The sequence below is a fragment of the Salvelinus fontinalis genome, chromosome 4 (assembly GCF_029448725.1).
Source record: "Salvelinus fontinalis isolate EN_2023a chromosome 4, ASM2944872v1, whole genome shotgun sequence".
Lineage (NCBI taxonomy): Eukaryota > Metazoa > Chordata > Actinopteri > Salmoniformes > Salmonidae > Salvelinus > Salvelinus fontinalis.
The window spans coordinates 31,095,910-31,114,769 of record NC_074668.1 but is presented as its reverse complement, the minus strand read 5'-3'; the positions used below and the strand labels follow the sequence as shown (position 1 = coordinate 31,114,769).

General features: G+C 42.3%; 1 protein-coding gene across 1 annotated transcript in view; it reads left to right on the top strand.

Moving 5' to 3' along the window:
• igsf9b (immunoglobulin superfamily, member 9b) overlaps window positions 1–18,860 on the top strand; it is a 64,654-nt gene that overhangs the window by 39,901 nt on the left and 5,893 nt on the right. Inside the window, exons 5-18 of the mRNA XM_055919641.1 lie at window positions 269–420; window positions 519–636; window positions 4,236–4,377; window positions 8,749–8,894; window positions 9,013–9,155; window positions 9,261–9,401; window positions 9,488–9,604; window positions 9,708–9,858; window positions 9,977–10,088; window positions 10,185–10,360; window positions 10,471–10,709; window positions 15,541–15,625; window positions 16,258–16,428; window positions 18,573–18,609. Coding sequence (XP_055775616.1) covers window positions 269–420; window positions 519–636; window positions 4,236–4,377; window positions 8,749–8,894; window positions 9,013–9,155; window positions 9,261–9,401; window positions 9,488–9,604; window positions 9,708–9,858; window positions 9,977–10,088; window positions 10,185–10,360; window positions 10,471–10,709; window positions 15,541–15,625; window positions 16,258–16,428; window positions 18,573–18,609 — 1,930 coding nt within the window. The remainder of the gene's footprint in view (window positions 1–268; window positions 421–518; window positions 637–4,235; window positions 4,378–8,748; window positions 8,895–9,012; window positions 9,156–9,260; window positions 9,402–9,487; window positions 9,605–9,707; window positions 9,859–9,976; window positions 10,089–10,184; window positions 10,361–10,470; window positions 10,710–15,540; window positions 15,626–16,257; window positions 16,429–18,572; window positions 18,610–18,860) is intronic.

The following is an 18,860-nucleotide window of genomic DNA, read 5'->3' as shown; positions in this document are numbered from 1 at the left end:
TTCTTTCCATTTGTCCATCTTGTCTTATTTTCTTCCTCCCTTACGCATCAAATAGGATATCATCAGGGCAAGTATTGTGTTACATCCATGTAACGTACCTGGTTACTCAACATGTTTGGGTGATCAGAGGCCATGACTAGCTTACAAATATAGCAGTAACATAATTCATAGTTTCCCATTAGTTAACTAATTGTTACACAGTAGTTAATTAACTAGCTAGATAATTGTGTTACATTTGTTTAAAGATCATCTAATTTTCTCCCTACAGCCCCACCTGTATTTATCAAGACTCCGCCTACCTTTGTGGAAGTCCTGCTAGGGGACTCCCTGACCCTCAGCTGTGGTGCCCATGGTAACCCTCGACCAACTGTTATCTGGCATAAAGATGAGGCCCCAATTGAGAATGGTGAAAAGATAGTGGTATGTAGAAAAGTTTCTGTTTGCTGTTGTTGGATGAAGTTGTTGGTCATGATTCAAAGCATCTGCAATCTCTTTCTTTCTCCCTCCCTCTCTCACAGGTGCTCAATGGCACCTTATCTTTGGCCCCCGTCACCAGAGAGACATCAGGAATGTATAAATGTCATGTGTCCAACTCGGAGGGGAATCTGACCCATACTACCCAGCTGCAGGTCAAAGGTCAGTCTGACTATCTTCTAACCATCTGGGAGAGGCAGGCAGGTCCTCTGCGGACTTCTCATAAGCCCAATCAGCTCAGTTCGCTCACCTTAAGGGTCTCCAATGTATTAACCCCTAAAGGTTCATACATTAGTCCTTAAAACCTTAGGTCTGGTTAAGAAGACAAACCATTTCGTTTACTAACCATTTAGTTTACGGAGTGGCTGCAGATACGTCTTTTCTGGACCCCTCTTCCCGTCAGCTAAAGGTCCTAAAGCTTCTGCGCATGTATGGGATTCCCTACTTTACTCATAGTCTCTGCTCTTCTCATAGAGAACAGGCTACTCTGACGAATGGTGGTCGTTTAATAAAGTTAGATCAAAGCTGAATAAATGTTCCTAACATTAGGAACACCATGATTCAATACCCCTGTCTTTCTCACCACTGTATGTCTCTCATTGGAGAGGAGCCTGGAGAAAGGGAGAAAGAGCCTACACTGACCACACAAAGCGTACTGTCTCCACCTAGGGTGATTGCCTTTACCCTACACTTAAATATTTGCTACATCATTTCTGCAACATAATTTCTGCAACTCCAAGATCTCAGGGTATTAGCAAGTACATACACTGAGTGTACAAAACATTAGGAATACCTTCCTAACATTGAGTTGCACCCCCTTTTGCCCTCAGAACAGCATCAATTCGTATAATTATATAATTATACGAATATATATATTCATTATGATTTATATATATATATTTTGCCATTTAGGAATGTGTTATTCAATGTGTTTCTCTGGGCTATAGTGGTAAAGGCCAAATTCAATATTTTATCAAATAATTTATACCTATTTAGTTTGATACCTAAAGGTGTCCTAAAATTCTAAATCAAATAGCTAAATTATCCATGGTAGGACCTTCTTAAAACAATTCCATATGTCAGCTTACAATTTTTCACCTGTAAAACTTGACCACAAAAATGTGTGCGTAAATTAGAGGTAAAGAAACACGTGCACAGAACGTGATTCCGATCTTCAGCTCCGGGCCACGTTCAGTAGCCAAATGTTGTTGAACATTGCAGATAGGAATGCCATGAATAGAGCCTACGTGATTCCATGTTCAACATGTCAGAGAGGCCTGTTTGATCTACAACAAATATTTCTCTCTGAACGTTCCAAAACATTGCGTCCTGCTGAATGCGTCCCTGGGGAAAAGGGTTCTAGGGGGCTGGGATATGGTGGTTACCTACGGATCCGCAGCCTCTGCCTTTAGTTTAACAGAAAGCCAACTTAAAGCACATATGTTTTCTGGGAAAATAGTCTGGGTAGCCATTTGATTAGCTGTTCAGGAGTCTTATGGCTTGAGACCACTGTAGAGATTGCATCATCTGTGGATCTGTTGGTGCGGTATGCAAATTGGAGTGGGTCCAGGGTTTCTGGGATGATGGTGTTGATGTGAGCCATGACTAGCCTTTCAAAGCATTTCATGGCTACAGACGTGAGTGCTATGGGTCAGTAGTCATTTAGGCAGGTTACCTTAGTGCTCTTGGGCACAGGGACTACAGTGGTCTGATTGAAACATGTTGGTATTACAGACTCAGACAGGGAGAGGTTGAAAATGTTAAAGAAAACACTCTCCAGTTGGTCAGCACATGCTCGGAGTGCGCATCCTGGTAATCCGTCTGGTCCTGTTGCCTCGTGAATGTTCAACTGTTTAAAGGTGTTACTCACATCGGCTTCGGAGAGTGTGATAACACAGTCGTGCGGAACAGCTGATGCTCTCATGCGTGTTTCAGTGGTACTTGCCTCGAAGCGAGCATAGAAGTTATTTAGCTCGTCTGGTAGGCTCGTGATACTGGGCGGCTCTCGGCCGTGCTTCCCTTTGTAGTCTGTAATAGTTTGCAGGCCCTGCCACATCCGACAAGTGTCGGAGCCGGTGTAGTACGATTCAATCTTAGTCCTGTATTGACGCGTTGCCTTTTTTATGGTTCGTCGGAGGGCATAGCGGGATTTTTTATAAGCTTCCGGGTAAGAGTCCTACTCCTTGAAAGCGGCTGCTCAACCTTTTAGCTCATTGCGAATGTTGCCTGTAATCCATGGCTTTTGGTTGGGGTATGTACGTACAGTCACTACTGTGGGGACGACGTCCTTGATGCACTTATTGATAAAGCCAGTGACTGATGTGGTGTACTCCTCAATGCCATTGGAAGAATCCCTAAACATAATCCAGTTTTTGCTAGCAAAACAGTCCTGTAGCTTAGCATCTACTTCATCTGACCACTTGTTTTATAGACCAAGTCACTGGTACTTCCTGCTTTAATTTTTGCTTGTAAGCAGGAATCAGGAGGATAGAATTATGGTCAGATTTGCCAAATGGAGAGCGAGGGAAAGCTTTGTACGTGTCTCTGTGTGTGGAGTGAAGGTGGTCTAATATTTTTCCCTCTGGTTGCACAATTAACATGCTGATAGAAATTAGCTAAAACTGATTTAAGTTTCCCTGCATTAAAGTCCCCGGTAACTAGGAGTGCAGCCTCTGGATGAGCTTTTTCCTGTTTGCTTATGGCGGTATACAGCTCATTAAGGTGGTATGTAGACAGCTACGAAAAATACAGATGAAAACTTTCTTGGTAGATAGTGTGGTCTAAAGCTTATCATGAGATACTCTACCTCAGGCGAGCAAAACCTCAAGACTTCCTTAGATATCATACACCAGCTGTTGTTTACATAAATGCATAGGCTCCCATCCCATGTCTTACCAGAGGCTGCTTTTTTGTCCTGCCGATAAAGTATATAACCCGCCAGCTGTATGTTCTTAATGTCGTCGTTCAGCCACGACTCGGCGAAACATAAGATATTACAGTTTTTAATGTCCCGTTGGTAGAATAAACGTGCTTTCAGTTCGTCCCATTTATTTTCCAATGATTGAACGTTAGCTAGCAGGACGGAAGGCATGGGAAGATTAGCCTCTCGTCGCCTGATCCTCACAAGGAACCCTGATCTCTTTCCGCGAAATCTGCGTTTTCTTCTCCAGCAAATAACGGGGATCTGGGCCTGGTCGGGTGTCTGTATTAAATCCCTCCCGTCCGACTCATTGAAGAACAACTCTTTGTCCAGTTTGAGTTGAGCAATCGCCGTTCTGATGTCCAGAAGCTCTTTTCGGTCATAAGAGATGGTAGCAGCAACATTATGTACAAAACAAGTTACGAACAACGCAAATAAACAAACAAAATAGCATGGTTGGTTAAGAGCCGATAAGACGGCAGCCTTTCCCTCCGGCGCCATTTTACTATCAGGGCCCGTATCCCCAAACATCTCAGAGTAGGAGTGCTGATCTAGGATCTGTCAATATAATCGTATTCATTATAATCTAAAAGGCTAAACTGATCCTAGATCAGCACTTTTACTCTGAGATGCTTTGTGGATACAGGCCCAGAGCTACTGTGACACTTCCATCTAGTGGTGTATGGTCTATAAATGCACTGTTCTTGTCACATCAAAACCTCAGCTGTTATTTGTGTCCTCATATCTGTATCATTAAGGTTTATCAGTATGACCCACTTGTTTTACAACCAGATAAAAGCACATGTATGCAGTAACTTAAATTCTCCCAACTTCAAAATAGGTCCTCCACTCATTATCATCGCCCCAGAGGACACCACCCTCAACATATCCCAGGATGCAGTTCTGCAGTGCCAAGCTGAGGCCTATCCCTCCAACCTCACCTATGAGTGGTGGAAACAGGGACAGAATGTCTACCATATAGAGTGAGTTGACTTTGACACATTGTAAACACACAAACTACATTAGAAACACAAACTACAGTAGAAACACAAACGTCAACACAAACACACACAGAAACACAAACTACAGTAGAAACACAAACTACAACACAAACACACACAGAAACACAAACTTCAGTAGAAACACAAACTACAACACAAACTACAGTAGAAACACAAACTACAGAAGCTACTGGGATCAGTGGCAGTCAGCGCAGTTTAAGATGACGGAGGACAATCTTTTTTATTTTCATAAGCATGGCCTTATTTTTATGACAGCATATTGGATAACTGTCATTCATATTCCATTCACCCAGTTCAATGTGACAGCGATAGGTTTAGGCTACTACAGTACATTATACAAAATGTTTCCCTATATCCATCATGAGGTTGCTTCAACTAAGCCTATGAATGAAAGTTTACAGTGTAGGTGCACACTGGTCGAGACATTTATTTTAGGTGACAGACACATGGACAGACAGACAGTGACACATTCAATACTGCATTGCACACTCTTGCCTGCATCGAGCTGATCTAGGGTGTAATCATTAGTCCAACAGTTGCAAACAAGAGTTTCTATTTGACAAATTCAGGTATGTTTATCCCCGTTTCATTCCGTTTGCTTCCGTTTAAGAAACGTTATTCAAGAGAATCGGCGGAATGAATACACACCTGATCACGTGTAAACACAGTTCACTTTCACAGCAGCCATGTTGTATTCCTTCTCACATCTATGTGCTCTCCTCCTCTCACCTTTTCCATTCGCTTGTGGACTTCAATGCACAACACATCAGCTGTATGTGACCAGGCAAAAAAAACTTTCCAAGCCAAACCATATCATAACAGCTACACACAGTCTACATTGTTGTCACCATATAAGCTAAAGCAACATCATCATCAACATAGCTAATAGAACTAATGCGTCAGTAAACCCTCTACAATCATGCAGTAACGTTACAGTGTATAGTCAGTAAGCAATTTAGCACTTACACCGGCAGGCCCCGATGGCAATAAATTAGTAAAACCAAAAGCTTACCTTGACTTTTAAGAGTTCCAGTGTTGTGTTGGATAGTTATAGCCAGCTAGCTAAAATAGCATCCCTCTGTGTTTGAGTAGGCTAAACTAGCTACAGTTGAAGTCGGAAGTTTACATACACCTTAGCAAAATACATTTAAACTCCGTTTTTCACAATTCCTGACATTTGATCCTAGTAATAATTCCCTGTCTTAGGTCAGTTAGGATCACCGCTTTATTTTAAGAATGTGAAATGTCAGAATAATAGTAGAGAGAATGATTTATTTCAGGTTTTATTTCTTTCATCACATTCCCAGTGGCTCAGAAGTTTACATACACTCAATTAGTATTTGGTAGCATTGCCCTTTAAATTGTTTAACTTGGGTCAAACGTTTCGGGTAGCCTTCCACAAGCTTCCCACAATAAGCTGGGTGAATTTTGGATTCCTCCTGACAGAGCTGGTGTAACTGAGTCAGGTTTGTAGGCCTCCTTTTTCAGTTCTGGTCACAAATGTTCTATAGGATTGAAGTCAGGGCTTTGTGATGGCCACTCCAATGCCTTGACTTTGTTGTCCTTAAGCCATTTTACCACAACTTTTGAAGTATGCTTGGGGTCATTGTCCATTTGGAAGACCCATTTGCGACCAAGCTTTAACTTCCTGACTGATATCTTGAGATGTTGCTTCAATATATCCACATAATTTTCCTGCCTCATGATGCAATCTATTTTATGAAGTGCACCAGTCCCTCCTGCAGCAAAGCACCCCCACAACATGATCCTGCCAACTCCATGCTTCACGGTTGGGATGGTGTTCTTCGGCTTGCAAGCCTCCCCCTTTTTCCTCCAAAAATAACGATGGTCATTATGGCCAAGCAGTTCTATTTTTGTTTCATCAGAGCAGAGGACATTTCTCCAAAAAGTACAATCTTTGTCCCCATGTGCAGTTGCAAACCGTAGTCTGGCTTTTTTATGGCGGTTTTGGAGCAGTGGCTTCTTCCTTACTTAGCAGCCTTTCAGGTTATGTCGATATAGGACTCGTTTTACTATGGATATAGATACTTTTGTACCTGGTTCCTCTAGCATCTTCACAAGGTCCTTTTCTGTTGTTCTGGGATTGATTTGCACTTTTCGCACCAAAGTACGTTCATATCTAGGAGACAGAACACGTCTCCTTCCTGAGCGGTATGACGGCTGTGTGGTCCCATGGTGCTTATACTTGCGTACTATTGTTTGTACAGATGAACATGGTACCTTCAGGCTTTTGGAAATTGCTCCCAAGGATGAACTAAACTTGTTGAGGTCTACAATTTTTTTTCTGAGGTCTTGGCTGATTTCTTTTGATTTTCACATGATGTCAAGCAAAGAGGCACTGAGTTTGAAGGTAGGCCTTGAAATACATCCACAGGTACACCACCAATTGACTCAAATTATGTCAATTAGCCTATCAGAAGCTTCTAAAGCCATGACATAATTTTCTGGAATTTTCCAAGCTGTTTAAAGGCACAGTCAACTTAGTGTATGTAAACTTCTGACCCACTGGAATTGTAATACAGTGAATTATAAGTGAAATAATCTGTCTGTAAACAATTGTTGGAAAAATTACTTGTGTCATGCACAAAGTAGATGTCCTAACCGACTTGCCAAAACTATAGTTTGTTATCAAGAAATTTGTGGAGTGGTTGAAAGACGAGTTTTAATGACCTAAGTGTATGTAAACTTCAGACTTCAACTGTAGCTGCATTTGCTAGCTAAGTAAGTGAAACTGAAAGTAAAAAAAATATGAAATCTGTCTCTCTATCTCTTTCTTGCTTCTTCATTTTGGAACAAATTAATTTGTTCAAAACTGTTCAACTATTGTCTTTCTCTCTCTTTGAGTCAACTAATCACCACATTTTATGCACTGCAGTGCTAGCTAGCTGTAGATAATGCTTTCTGTACTAGATTAATTCTCTGATCCTTTGATTGGTTGGACAATATGTCAGTTCATGCTGCAAGAGCTCTGATAGGTTGGAGGATGTCCTCCGCAAGATATAATTACTGTGTAAGTCTATGGAATGGGGTGAGAACCATGAGCCTCCTAGGTTTTGTATTGAAGTCAATGTACCCAGAGGAGGACAGAAGCTAGCTGTCCTCCGACTACACCATGGTGGTCGGCACTGTAACAATGTGCGCTGAGAGTCGGGAAGCAAGTTCAGGGAGTGAGTGTTGTAATAAATAAACACAACATAATACAAAATACGAACAATGCACAGCCATGAAACTGAAACAGAAACAATGATGCCTCGTGAAGGAACAAAGGGGAGTGACATATATAGGGCAGGTAATCAAGGAGGTGATGGAGTCCAGGTGAGTGTCATATTGCGCTAATGCGCTTAGCGATGGTGACAGGTGTGCGCCTTAACGAGCAGCCTGGTGACCTAGAGGCAGAGAGGGCACACACGTGACAGTACCCCCTCCCCGACACGTGGCTCCAGCAGGACGCCGACCAAGATGACGATTCCGGGATCAGGAGCAGACCTGTCACCTCTGCTAAGGCGCGGGAACCTGTCGATCCAGCTGAGGTGCAGGAGCATGGTGACCTAGAGCGTCGGAGAGAGAGCATACATGACAGTACCCCCTCCCCGGCGCGTTCGGCTCCAGCCGCAGGACGCCAACCACAGGGACGATCCCGGGGATCAGGAGTGGGACGATCCCGGGGATCAGGAGTGAACCGGTCGCCTCCGCTGAGGCGCAGAAATCTGACGAACCGGCTGAGGAGTGAGAGCCTGATGCCTCGGTCCTGACACCTGGACCCGACATCACCTCCAACACAAACACAAAAAAACTCCCTGATGCATCCCTTTGGTGAGGTGTCATTCTGTATTATGTTCGTGTCGTGTTCTTGGTTTTGTTGTTTTATTAAAATGTTTCACCTGCACTTGCTTCCGACTCACCGCCTCGTCATTACAGCTACCCTACAGAGTGCTGTTAAGGCTACTGTAGACCTTCATTGCAAAACAGTGTATTTTAATAAAGTATTTAATGACATTTGAATATATTTAGTATAGCTTTATCTAAAAAGAATGGTCCTCCCCTTCCTTCTCTGAGGAGCCTCCACTGACTGGGATATGTGAGAAGCATACTGTCTTATGATGTGTATCTATGTTTCCAAGCCCATTGCATTGATTCTATGTAATCTCACAAAGCATTTGCCTCTACAATACAAGTTAATTTGATTGTTAGTGAGTCAATTATATACCAGTAGTAGCATTGTGACCACAGTTAATTCTTAGACAATGGAGCATTTTGCAACTAAGAAGACACTCAAGGCCAGGTTGTGATGTGTGTGTGTTTTGTTCTCAGCTATCTCAAGACCCGTGTGAAGATCTTAGTGGACGGCACACTCCTCATCCCTAGTCTTGTCCCAGAGGACACTGGGATTTACACCTGTACACCAACCAATGGGCTGATGACCCCACCCTCTGTTTCAGCACACCTCAAAGTCAAACGTAAGAATTGTGGTTGACTTAGGCTACTGTGTGCATGTCTTGATTTCCTGGCCTGTGTGTTATAGTTCATCTCTGGGAGAGTGACTTAGTGTATATATATTTCCTTTCTCTCTCTTAGACCCTGCCCGGGTGGGCCGGATGCCCAGGGAGACGTATCTACCTACGGGCATGAGGGGAGTCATCTTCTGCCCAGTCCAGGCTGAGCCCCCCATGCTCTTTGTCAACTGGACCAAAGATGGGAACAATTTAAACCTTGACAATGTAGGTATTCACACTGGGAAACATGAATCCTAATACATAGAATACATGTCATTGATCTCTGTTGTATTTCATTTTTGTTTTCTCCTTCTGTCTATGTCTGCTCAGGTCCCTGGCTGGAAGGTGAACTCTGAGGGCTCAGTGTTTATAGCCACAGCCAATGACGATGCAGTGGGCATGTACACCTGTACTGCCTATAACAGCTATGGAACCATGGGCCAGTCTGAACCCACTAAGGTTATCCTGCAGGTAAGGCTGGTCTCCAGGCCCCTGGTCATAGAAAACCCTGCTGCCTGTGGGTCTGGATGGACTTAAAACTGTCTTTCCCTCTGCAGGATCCGCCCTCATTCTCTGTGTCCCCTCGTGCTGAGTACCTGCAGGAGGTGGGCCGGGAGCTAGTCATCCCCTGTGAGGCAGATGGAGACCCCTCTCCCAATATCACCTGGAGCAAGGTGAGGTGTTCCTAATAGACACAGCTGATGGAACCCCAGAGAGCATAGCCCTTTCTCTCTGTCTGTTTACGCTCATCTCTGTTGTTGCTCTCTCAACTCATAGGTTGGTCCCACTCCTCGCTCCACATACACTGTGCTGTCCAACGGCTCCCTCCTCCTGAAGCCTCTCAGGAAAGACCACCAGGGGGGCTGGGAGTGCCTTGCCACCAACCGCGTGGCCACTGTCAACACTGGCACTGTGATCTTGGTTCTGGGTGAGTTGACCTCTGCATGGAGTAACATGGCAAGACATGCCATTCTGTAGTACATTGGTAAACAGGGTATACCGTTCCACTGGTGTATGCCAAATTGCCCTCCTCATCTTCCCCCCAGGCACCAGCCCTCATGCTCCCTCATTCGTGTCAGTAAGCACCGGGATGAACCAGGCCAATGTGTCCTGGGAACCTGGATTTGATGGAGGATACACCCAGAAGTTTACTATCTGGTTAGTAACTAATCTCAATGTTTTTCAGAATGACACTGGCCATTCACTTCTTTGTCATGGTTCTTAAATCTCTGAGTCCCTCCCTCTTGGCCCCAGGGTTAAGCAGGCTTCCAGAGGGAAACATGAGTGGGCATCTCTCCCAGTGCCCACGTCCAAGTCCCACCTGTTGGTGACAGGGCTGCTGGCTGGCACCAGCTACCAGTTCAGTGTCCTGCCTCAGAACAAACTGGGCTCTGGGCCCTTCAGTGAAATCACCTCTGTCAGGACGCAGGGTCAGTACAAGTTTTAACTGACAAAGCACCCTTTAATTTGTCTGTATTGGACACTGATCGACATTTTTTTGTATGTACAAGTCTGATCTTATCCTGTCTCTCCTCCACAGCCCTACCAACAGATCCACCGACAGTGATCACCACTCTATCAACTATCGACCCTCCCTCGTTCCTGTCAATCAATCAGACGGTGCTTGGGATTGTTCTACAGTGGTATGCTCCTGAGTCTCAGGCCACACCCCTCACTGGGTATGTCCTCCATGCTCGGAGGAACACAGGCCAATGGGTCATTCTCAACAGCGCTGTGAAGGCCAACCAGAGTGAACTACTGGTACAGGGATTACTGAGGGTGAGAGGCAATTATCATTTTGGACCTTGGCAGAATGAATGAAGACACTAACTATTAGATAAATGAGGTGTAGTGAAAAGTACTTTAAAGTACATTAACTGTAATCTGAAGACGATGACTTCCAAGCTTTAATGTCTTTTCAGATACAGTGCCTTGCAAAAGTATTCACCCCCTTGGCGTTTTTCCTATTTTGTTTCATTACAACCTGTAATGTAAATGGATTTTTATTTGGATTATGTAATGGACATACACAGTACAGATCAGGGTTAGGTTATAAAAAAATAACAGAAACTTTAAACATCCCACAGAGCACCATTAAATCCATTATTAAAAAAATGGAAAGAATATGGCACCACAATAAACCTGCCAAGAGAGGGCCACCCACCAAAACTCACGGACCAGGCAAGGAGGGCATTAATCAGAGAGACAACAAAGAGATCAAAGATAACCCTGAAGGAGCTGCAAAGCTCCACAGCAGAGATTGGAGTATCTGTCCATATGACCACTTTAACTTCTCTGGGATAGGTGGGACGGTAGCGTCCCAAAATGTAGCGCGCCAAATTCAAATATAAAAATCAATCTTTCATGAAATCACACATAAAAGGCACCAAATTAAAGCTACACATGTTGTGAATCCAGCCAACATGTCTGATTTCAAAAATGATTTATGGGGAAAGCACACCAAACAATTATGTTAGCTCAGTACATAGCCACAGAAAAACACAGCCATTTTCCCAGCAAAAGATAGTAGTATCAAAAAGCAGAAATAGAGATAAAATTAATCACTAACCTTTGATGATCTTCATCAGATGACACTCATAGGACATCATGTTACACAATACATTTATGTTTTGTTCGATAATGTGCATATTTATATCCACAAATCTCGGTTTACATTGGCGCCATGTTCAGAAATGCCTCTAAAATATCCGGAGTAATTGCAGAGAGCCACGTCAAATAACAGAATAACAGAAAATAACAGAAATACTCATCATAAACTTTGATGAAAGATACATGTTTCACACAGAATTAAAGATACACTTGTTCTTAACCTGTCTAGGATCAGCGTGGCGCTAGCGGCACACCCCCCCCCCCCCCCCCCCACACATTAAAGTCCAATACAGCTAATGAAAGACACAGATCTTGTGAATCCAGTCAACATGTCCGATTTTTAAAATGTTTTACAGGGAAGACACAATATGTAAAGATGTACATCTATTACCTAAAAACACATTAGCATAATCCACCATCTTTTATTTGTCCACCAACACCAGTAGCCATCACCAATTCGGCTAAACTAAGATATTTATAGCCCCTAACCAACAAAAAAACTCATTAGATGACAGTCTGATAACATATTTATGGTATGGGATAGGTTTTGTTAGAAAAAAGTGCATATTTCAGGTAGATGGCATAGGTTACAATTGCACCCACCGTCACAAATGGAATAGAAAAACTACTTAGAGCAACGTGTTTACCTACTTACTAATCATCAAACATTTCGTAAAAATACACAGCATACACGAATCGAAAGACACAGATCCTGTGAATACAGACAATATTTCAGATTTTCTAAGTGTCTTACAGCGAAAACACAATAAATCGTTATATTAGCATAGCACATAGCACATAGCAGCCCAGCATTGATTCTAGCCAAAGTGAGCGATAAAAGTCAACATCGCCAAAAGATATTAATTTTTTCACTAACCTTCTCAGAATTCTTCCGATGACACTCCTGTAACATCATATTACACAATCCATATAGAGTTTGATCGCAAATGTTTATATTTAGCCACCAAAATCATGGTTAGACAATGTGAAATGTAGACAAGCTGGTCAGAAAATGTCCTTGCGCCACTTAGACAGTGATCTACTCTTATACATAAATACTCATAAACGTGACTAAAAAATATAGGGTGGACAGGGATTGATAGACAATTTAATTCTTAATACAATTGCGGAATTACATTTTTTAATTTATCCTTACTTTTCAATACAGTTTGCGCCAAGCGAAGCTACGTCAAAAAACATGGCGTCCTAAGCCACTAAAATGTTTCGACAGAAACACGATTTATCATAATAAAAATGTCCTACCTTGAGCTGTTCTTCCATCAGTATCTTGGGCAAAGGATCCTTTCTTGGGAGTAATCGTCTTTTGGTGGAAAGCTGTCCTCTTGCCATGTGGAAATGCCAACTGCGTTCGGGATGAACTGAAAAGCGTGCCCGGCTATTCACATCGTTTCAAAAATAAATGTCCCAAAATCGCACTAAACGGATATAAATTGCTATAAAACGCTTTAAATTAACTACCTTATGATGTTTTTAACTCCTATAACGAGTGAAAAGATGACCGGAGAAATATAACAGGCTAAACTAACGCTTGGAACAGGAGCGGGTCGGTGTCCAGCACGCGCGTTACGCACCAAGGAAAGACTTGCTAGCTACAGGGTTTTTTAATTTATAGGGCCTGTGAACGCGCAATCGACCCCATTGGAATCGTCATCACGTAAAGGCATCCAGGGGAAGACGTAAGAAGTGTCCGTATAGTCATAGCAATAACAGTGCCCTTTTAACTGACTTCAGAACAGTGGCCAACATTTCTGAAATCTGACTCCATGTCAGGGAAATTGCTGTAGAATGGGCTCTGTTCCACTTAGAGACAAAATTTCAACTCCTATAGAAACTATAGACTGTTTTCTATCCAATAATAATAATAATATGCATATTGTACGATCAAGGATTTTGTGGGAAGCCGTTTCAAAAATTACCCAATTAGCATAAATAGTCTAAACAGCGCCCCCATCCCCAACAGGTTAATGCAACCGCTGTGTCAGATTTAAAAAGAACTTAACGTAAAAAGCACACCATGCACTAATCTGAGACAGCGATCAGATTTAACAACATTTCTCCGCCATGTTGGAGTCAACAGAAATACGAAATTACATCATAAATATTCCCTTACCTTTGATTATGTTCATCAGAATGCACTGCCAAGAATCATAGTTCCACAATAAATCGTTGTTTTGTTCGATAATGTCCATTACTTATGTCCAATTAGCTACTTTTGCTACTTAGCTACTTTTGCGTGTCCAAACGCTCGCGCAGATGCAGGCAAACATCGGACGAAAACTTCAAAAAGTTATATTACAAGTCGAATAAACTGGTCAAACTTAGTAGAGAATCAATCTTCAGGATGTTGTTATCATATATATCCAATAACGTTCCAACCGGAGCATTTCTTCATGTCTGTATAAGTAATGGAACGCAAGGCGATATCATGAGGAAAGCGCGTGAGCAAGAACTGGCAATCTGCCAGACCAGTGACTGAAACACCTCCCATCTAGCCCCACATCACACAAGAGGCTTCATTCAGCGTTCTATAGACTGTTAACATCTAAGAGAAAGGCGTAGGAAGTACAAACAGATCCATATATTACAGGGAATTGAATAGGCGATGACTTTAACATCGACCCTTCTCGGAATTCTCACTTCCTGTTTGGATTTTTTCTCAGGTTTTTGCCTGCCATAGGAGTTCTGTTATACTCACAGACATCATTCAAACAGTTTTAGGAACTTCCGAGTGTTTTCTATCCAATAGTAATAATAATATGCATATATTAGCATCTGGGACAGAGTAGGAGGCAGTTCACTATGGGCACGCAATTCATCCAAAAGTGAAAATGCTGCCCCCTATATCAAAGAAGTTAAGCTGTACACTCCAAAGAGCTGGACTTTACGGAAGAGTGGCCAGAAAAAAGCGATTGCTTAAAGAAAAAAAAATAAGCAAACACATTTGGTGTGGGAGACTCCCCAAACATATGGAAGAAGGTACTCTGGTCAGATGAGACTAACATTTAGATTTTTGGCCATCAAGGAAAATGCTATGTCTGGCGCAAACCCAACACCTCTCATCACCCTGAGAACACCATCCCCACAGTGAAGCATGGTGGTGGCAGCATCATGCTGTGGGGATGTTTTTCTTCGGCAGGGACTCGGAAACTGGTCAGAATTGAAGGAATGATGGATGGCGCTAAGTACAGGGAATTTCTTGAGGGAAACCTGTTTCAGTCTTCCAGAGATTTGAGACTGGGGCGGAGGTTCACCTTCCTGCAGGACAATGACCCTAAGCATACTGCTAAAGCAACACTCGAATGGTTTAAGGGGAAACGTTTAAATGTATTGGAATTGCCTAGTCAAAGCCCAGGTCTCAATCCAATTGAGAATCTGTGGTATGACTTAAAGATTGCTGTACACCAGCATAACCCATCCTACTTGAAGGAGCTAGAGCAGTTTTGCCTTGAAGAATGGGCAAAAATCCCAGTGGTTAGATGTGGTCCCGTGTGGCTCAGTTGGTAGAGCATGGTGCTTGCAACGCCAGGGTTGTGGGTTCAATTCCCACGGGGGGACCAGGATGAATATGTATGAACTTTCCAATTTGTAAGTCGATCTGGATAAGAGTGTCTGCTAAATGACGTAAATGTGCCAAGCTTATAGAGACTTACCCAAGAGACTTGCAGCTGTAATTGCTACAAAAGGTGGCTCTACACAGTATTTACTTGGGGGGTGAATAGGTATGCATGCCCAAGTTTTGTTTTGTCTTAATTCTTGTTTATTTCACAGTAAAAAAATATTTATCATCTTCAAAGTGGTAGGCATGTTATGTAAATCAAATGATACAAACCCCCCAAAGATCAATTTTCATTTCAGGTTGTAAGGCAACAAAATAGGAAAAATACCAAGGGGGTGAATACTTTCGCAAGCCATTGTATGTTGCCCAGAATTGTGTTTATTGAACACGTGTCCTTCTTCCCTCTCCCCTGTCCCCTCTCAGGACTGCATTTATGATCTGAGATTGGTGTCTCGCAGTAACAAGCTACTGAGTGAGCCCAGTGAGTCTGTCAATGTGAACACCACAGGTTAGTATCCTTACTGTACAGCCAGCTCTGATCAACTGTATGATAGAAACACTGGTTATGTTATAAAGCTAAGACTATCATGACACAAGGCAAGACCCAGGTGCAGACACAATAGGGTAAGGCAAGAGAATGGTCATGGACAGGCAAAAGGGTCAAAACCAGTTCAGAGTCCAAAAGGTACCAAAGGGCAGGCAGAATCAATGTCAGGGCAGGCAGAATCAATGTCAGGGCAGGCAGGATGATCAGGCAGGGGTCAAAACCGGGAAGACTATCAAAAAGAGAATCGCACAAGGAGAACGGGAAAAACACGCTGGTTGACTTGACTAACATACAAGACAAACTGGGACAGCGAGACAGGAAACACAGGGATAAATACACTTGGGAAAATAAGAGACACCTGGAGGGGATGGAGACAATCACAGGAACAGGTGAAACAGATCAGGGCGTGACAAAGACTAAACAGCCCTAAACATTATGTAACAGTTATATCAATTGTGCTTGGTGATAGTCATGACTCTTGACAGTTGTCATTATGTTGATACATGTATTACGCTGATTGTTAGCCAAAAGCATGGCTGTCTCTACGGTGTTGTTAGTGCATTACTAACACACTGTGCCTGTTGTGGTTGCAGGCATGGAGATGTACCCTGTCTGGCCAGGCTTCCTGGAGTTTGTCCCTGAGCCCTTATTGGCTGGTGTGTTGGGTGGAGTGTGCTTCCTGTTCCTCTCAATCATCCTCTCCTTGGTGACAGCCTGTGTTATGAGTCACAGAAGAGCCCATCAGCGCAGGAAGAGGAGAGATGGTAAAGACTGTTTTATCCTAACATTTCCCTGATACTAAAAGAGAAAGAATTTCAAGCTTTCTATCCATTGAAGTGTTTTATTAGAGGTTATCTTTAAATGGGCAATCTGCAGTTGAAACAATAACAAAGGAATGGAAAGCTGAAAGATGGGCTTGGAGAAATGTTACCACTCATAGAAATAGCTATTGATGCAATGTACTGACCGGCCAAGATATCAAAATTATAGTTTTAAGCATATTGTCATATTGTTAACAAACATTGGAGTAAAACAAGCTTTTATTTTGGATTCTGATTGAGTTGAGCTGAGCTCATGAGGCATACATGTACAGTACCAGTCAAAAGTTTGGACACACCTACATATTCAAGGGGTTTTCTTTATTTTTACTATTTTCTACATTATAGAATAATAGTGAAGACATCAAACCTATGACATAACACATATGGAATCATGTAGAAACCAAAAAAGTGTTAAACAAATCAAAGTATATTTTAGATTTAGATTCTTCAAAGTAGCCACCATTTGTCTTGATGATAGCTTTACACACGCTTGGCATTCTCTCAACCAGCTTCACCTGGAATGCTTTTCCAACATACTTCAAAGAGTTCCCACATATGCTGAGCACTTGTTGCCTGCTTTTCCTTCACTCTGCGGTCCAACTCATCCAAAACCATCTCAATTGGGTTGAGGTCGAGTGATTGTGGAGGCCAGGTCATCTGATGCAGTACTCCATCACTCTCCTTCTTGGTCAAATATCCCTTATACAGCCTGGAGGTGTGTTGGGTCATTGTCCTGTTGAAAAACAAATGATAGTCCCACTAAGCGCAAACCAGAAGGGATGGCGTATCGCTGCAGAATGCTGTGGTAGCCATGCTGGTTAAGTGTGCCTTGAATTCTAAAAAAATCACTGACAGTGTCACCAGCAAAGCACCCCCACACCATCACACCTCCTCCATGCTTCACGGTGGGAACCACACATGCAGAGATCATCCGTTCACCTACTCTGCGTCTCACAAAGACACGGCAGTTGGAACCAAAAATCTCAAATTTAGACTTATCAGACCAAAGGACAGATTTCCACGAGTCTAATGTCCTTTGCTGGACCAAACAAGTCATTTCTTCTTATTGGTGTCCTTTAGTAGTCGTTTCTTTTCAGCAATTCAACCATGAAGGCCTGATTCACCCACTCTCCGCTGAACAGTTGATGTTGAGATGTGTCTGTTACTTGAACTCCGTGAAGCATTCATTTTGTCTTCAATTTCTGAGGCTGGTAACTCTAATGAACTTATCCCCTGCAGCAGAGGTAACTTTGGGTCTTCCTTTCCTGTGGCGGTCCTCATGAGAGCCAGTTTCATCTTAGTGCTTGATAGTTTTTGCGACTGCACTTGAAAAAACTTTCAAAGTTCTTGAGGTTTTACGTATTGGCTGACCTTCATGTCTTAAAGTAATGATGTAGTGTCGTTTCTCTTTGCTTATTTGAGCTGTTCTTGCCATAATATGGACTTGGCCTTTTACCAAACAGAGCTATCTTCTGTATACCAACCCTACCTTGTCACAACACAACTGATTGGCTCAAACGCATTAAGGAAAGAAATTCCACAAATTAACTTTAAATAAGGCACACCTGTTAATTGAAATGTATTCCAGGTGACTACCTCTTGAAGCTGGTTGAAAAAATGCCAAGAGTGTGCAAAGCTGTCATCAAGGCAAAGGGTGGCTACTTTGAAGAATCTCAAATATAACATATATTTAGATTTTTGTAACACTTTTTTGATTACTACATGATTCCATATGTGTTATTTCATAGTTTTGATGTCTTCACTACTTTTCTTCAATGTAGAAAATAGTAAAAATAACCCTTTTATGAGTAAGTGTGTCCAAACTTTTGACTGGTACTGTGTATAAGTTATATTCTTCAAGAATCAATGAGTATATATAATTAATTTATGTCCAAAAACAGATGTAGCAACTAAAGTATTTTCAAAGCCTTTTATTAAGCTGGATTTCCAAAGCCTTGATGACTGGACCAGCTCTCAGAAACTTTCATTAGGTTTCTTTTCATGTAATGCATGTTAATCTATTTCAGTTGACAGCATTTTTGTTTATTTTGTGTGTGCCATTGTTTTACCTTTTCTCCCTCCTCCAGATCTCCCCTCTGCCTTCCAGAAGAGTCCTTCTCCAGAGTAAGTGTCCATCCATACCAGCATATTTCCCTCATTGCATTGGCTGTTTTTTAACCAACCCATTTTCCATTCTTATGTGCCCTGTTTTGAGAATCATTGCATATTAATGTGTGTTTATCTGCTACTCATAACAATAAGCATAGCAATTTGTAGCCACTGAATGCATCCTTACATATTGTTCTTTTAAGCTTGAGACAATAATATAATAATGCAATATCCTGTCTTATTCTGTTCAACTGAACTCATCACTT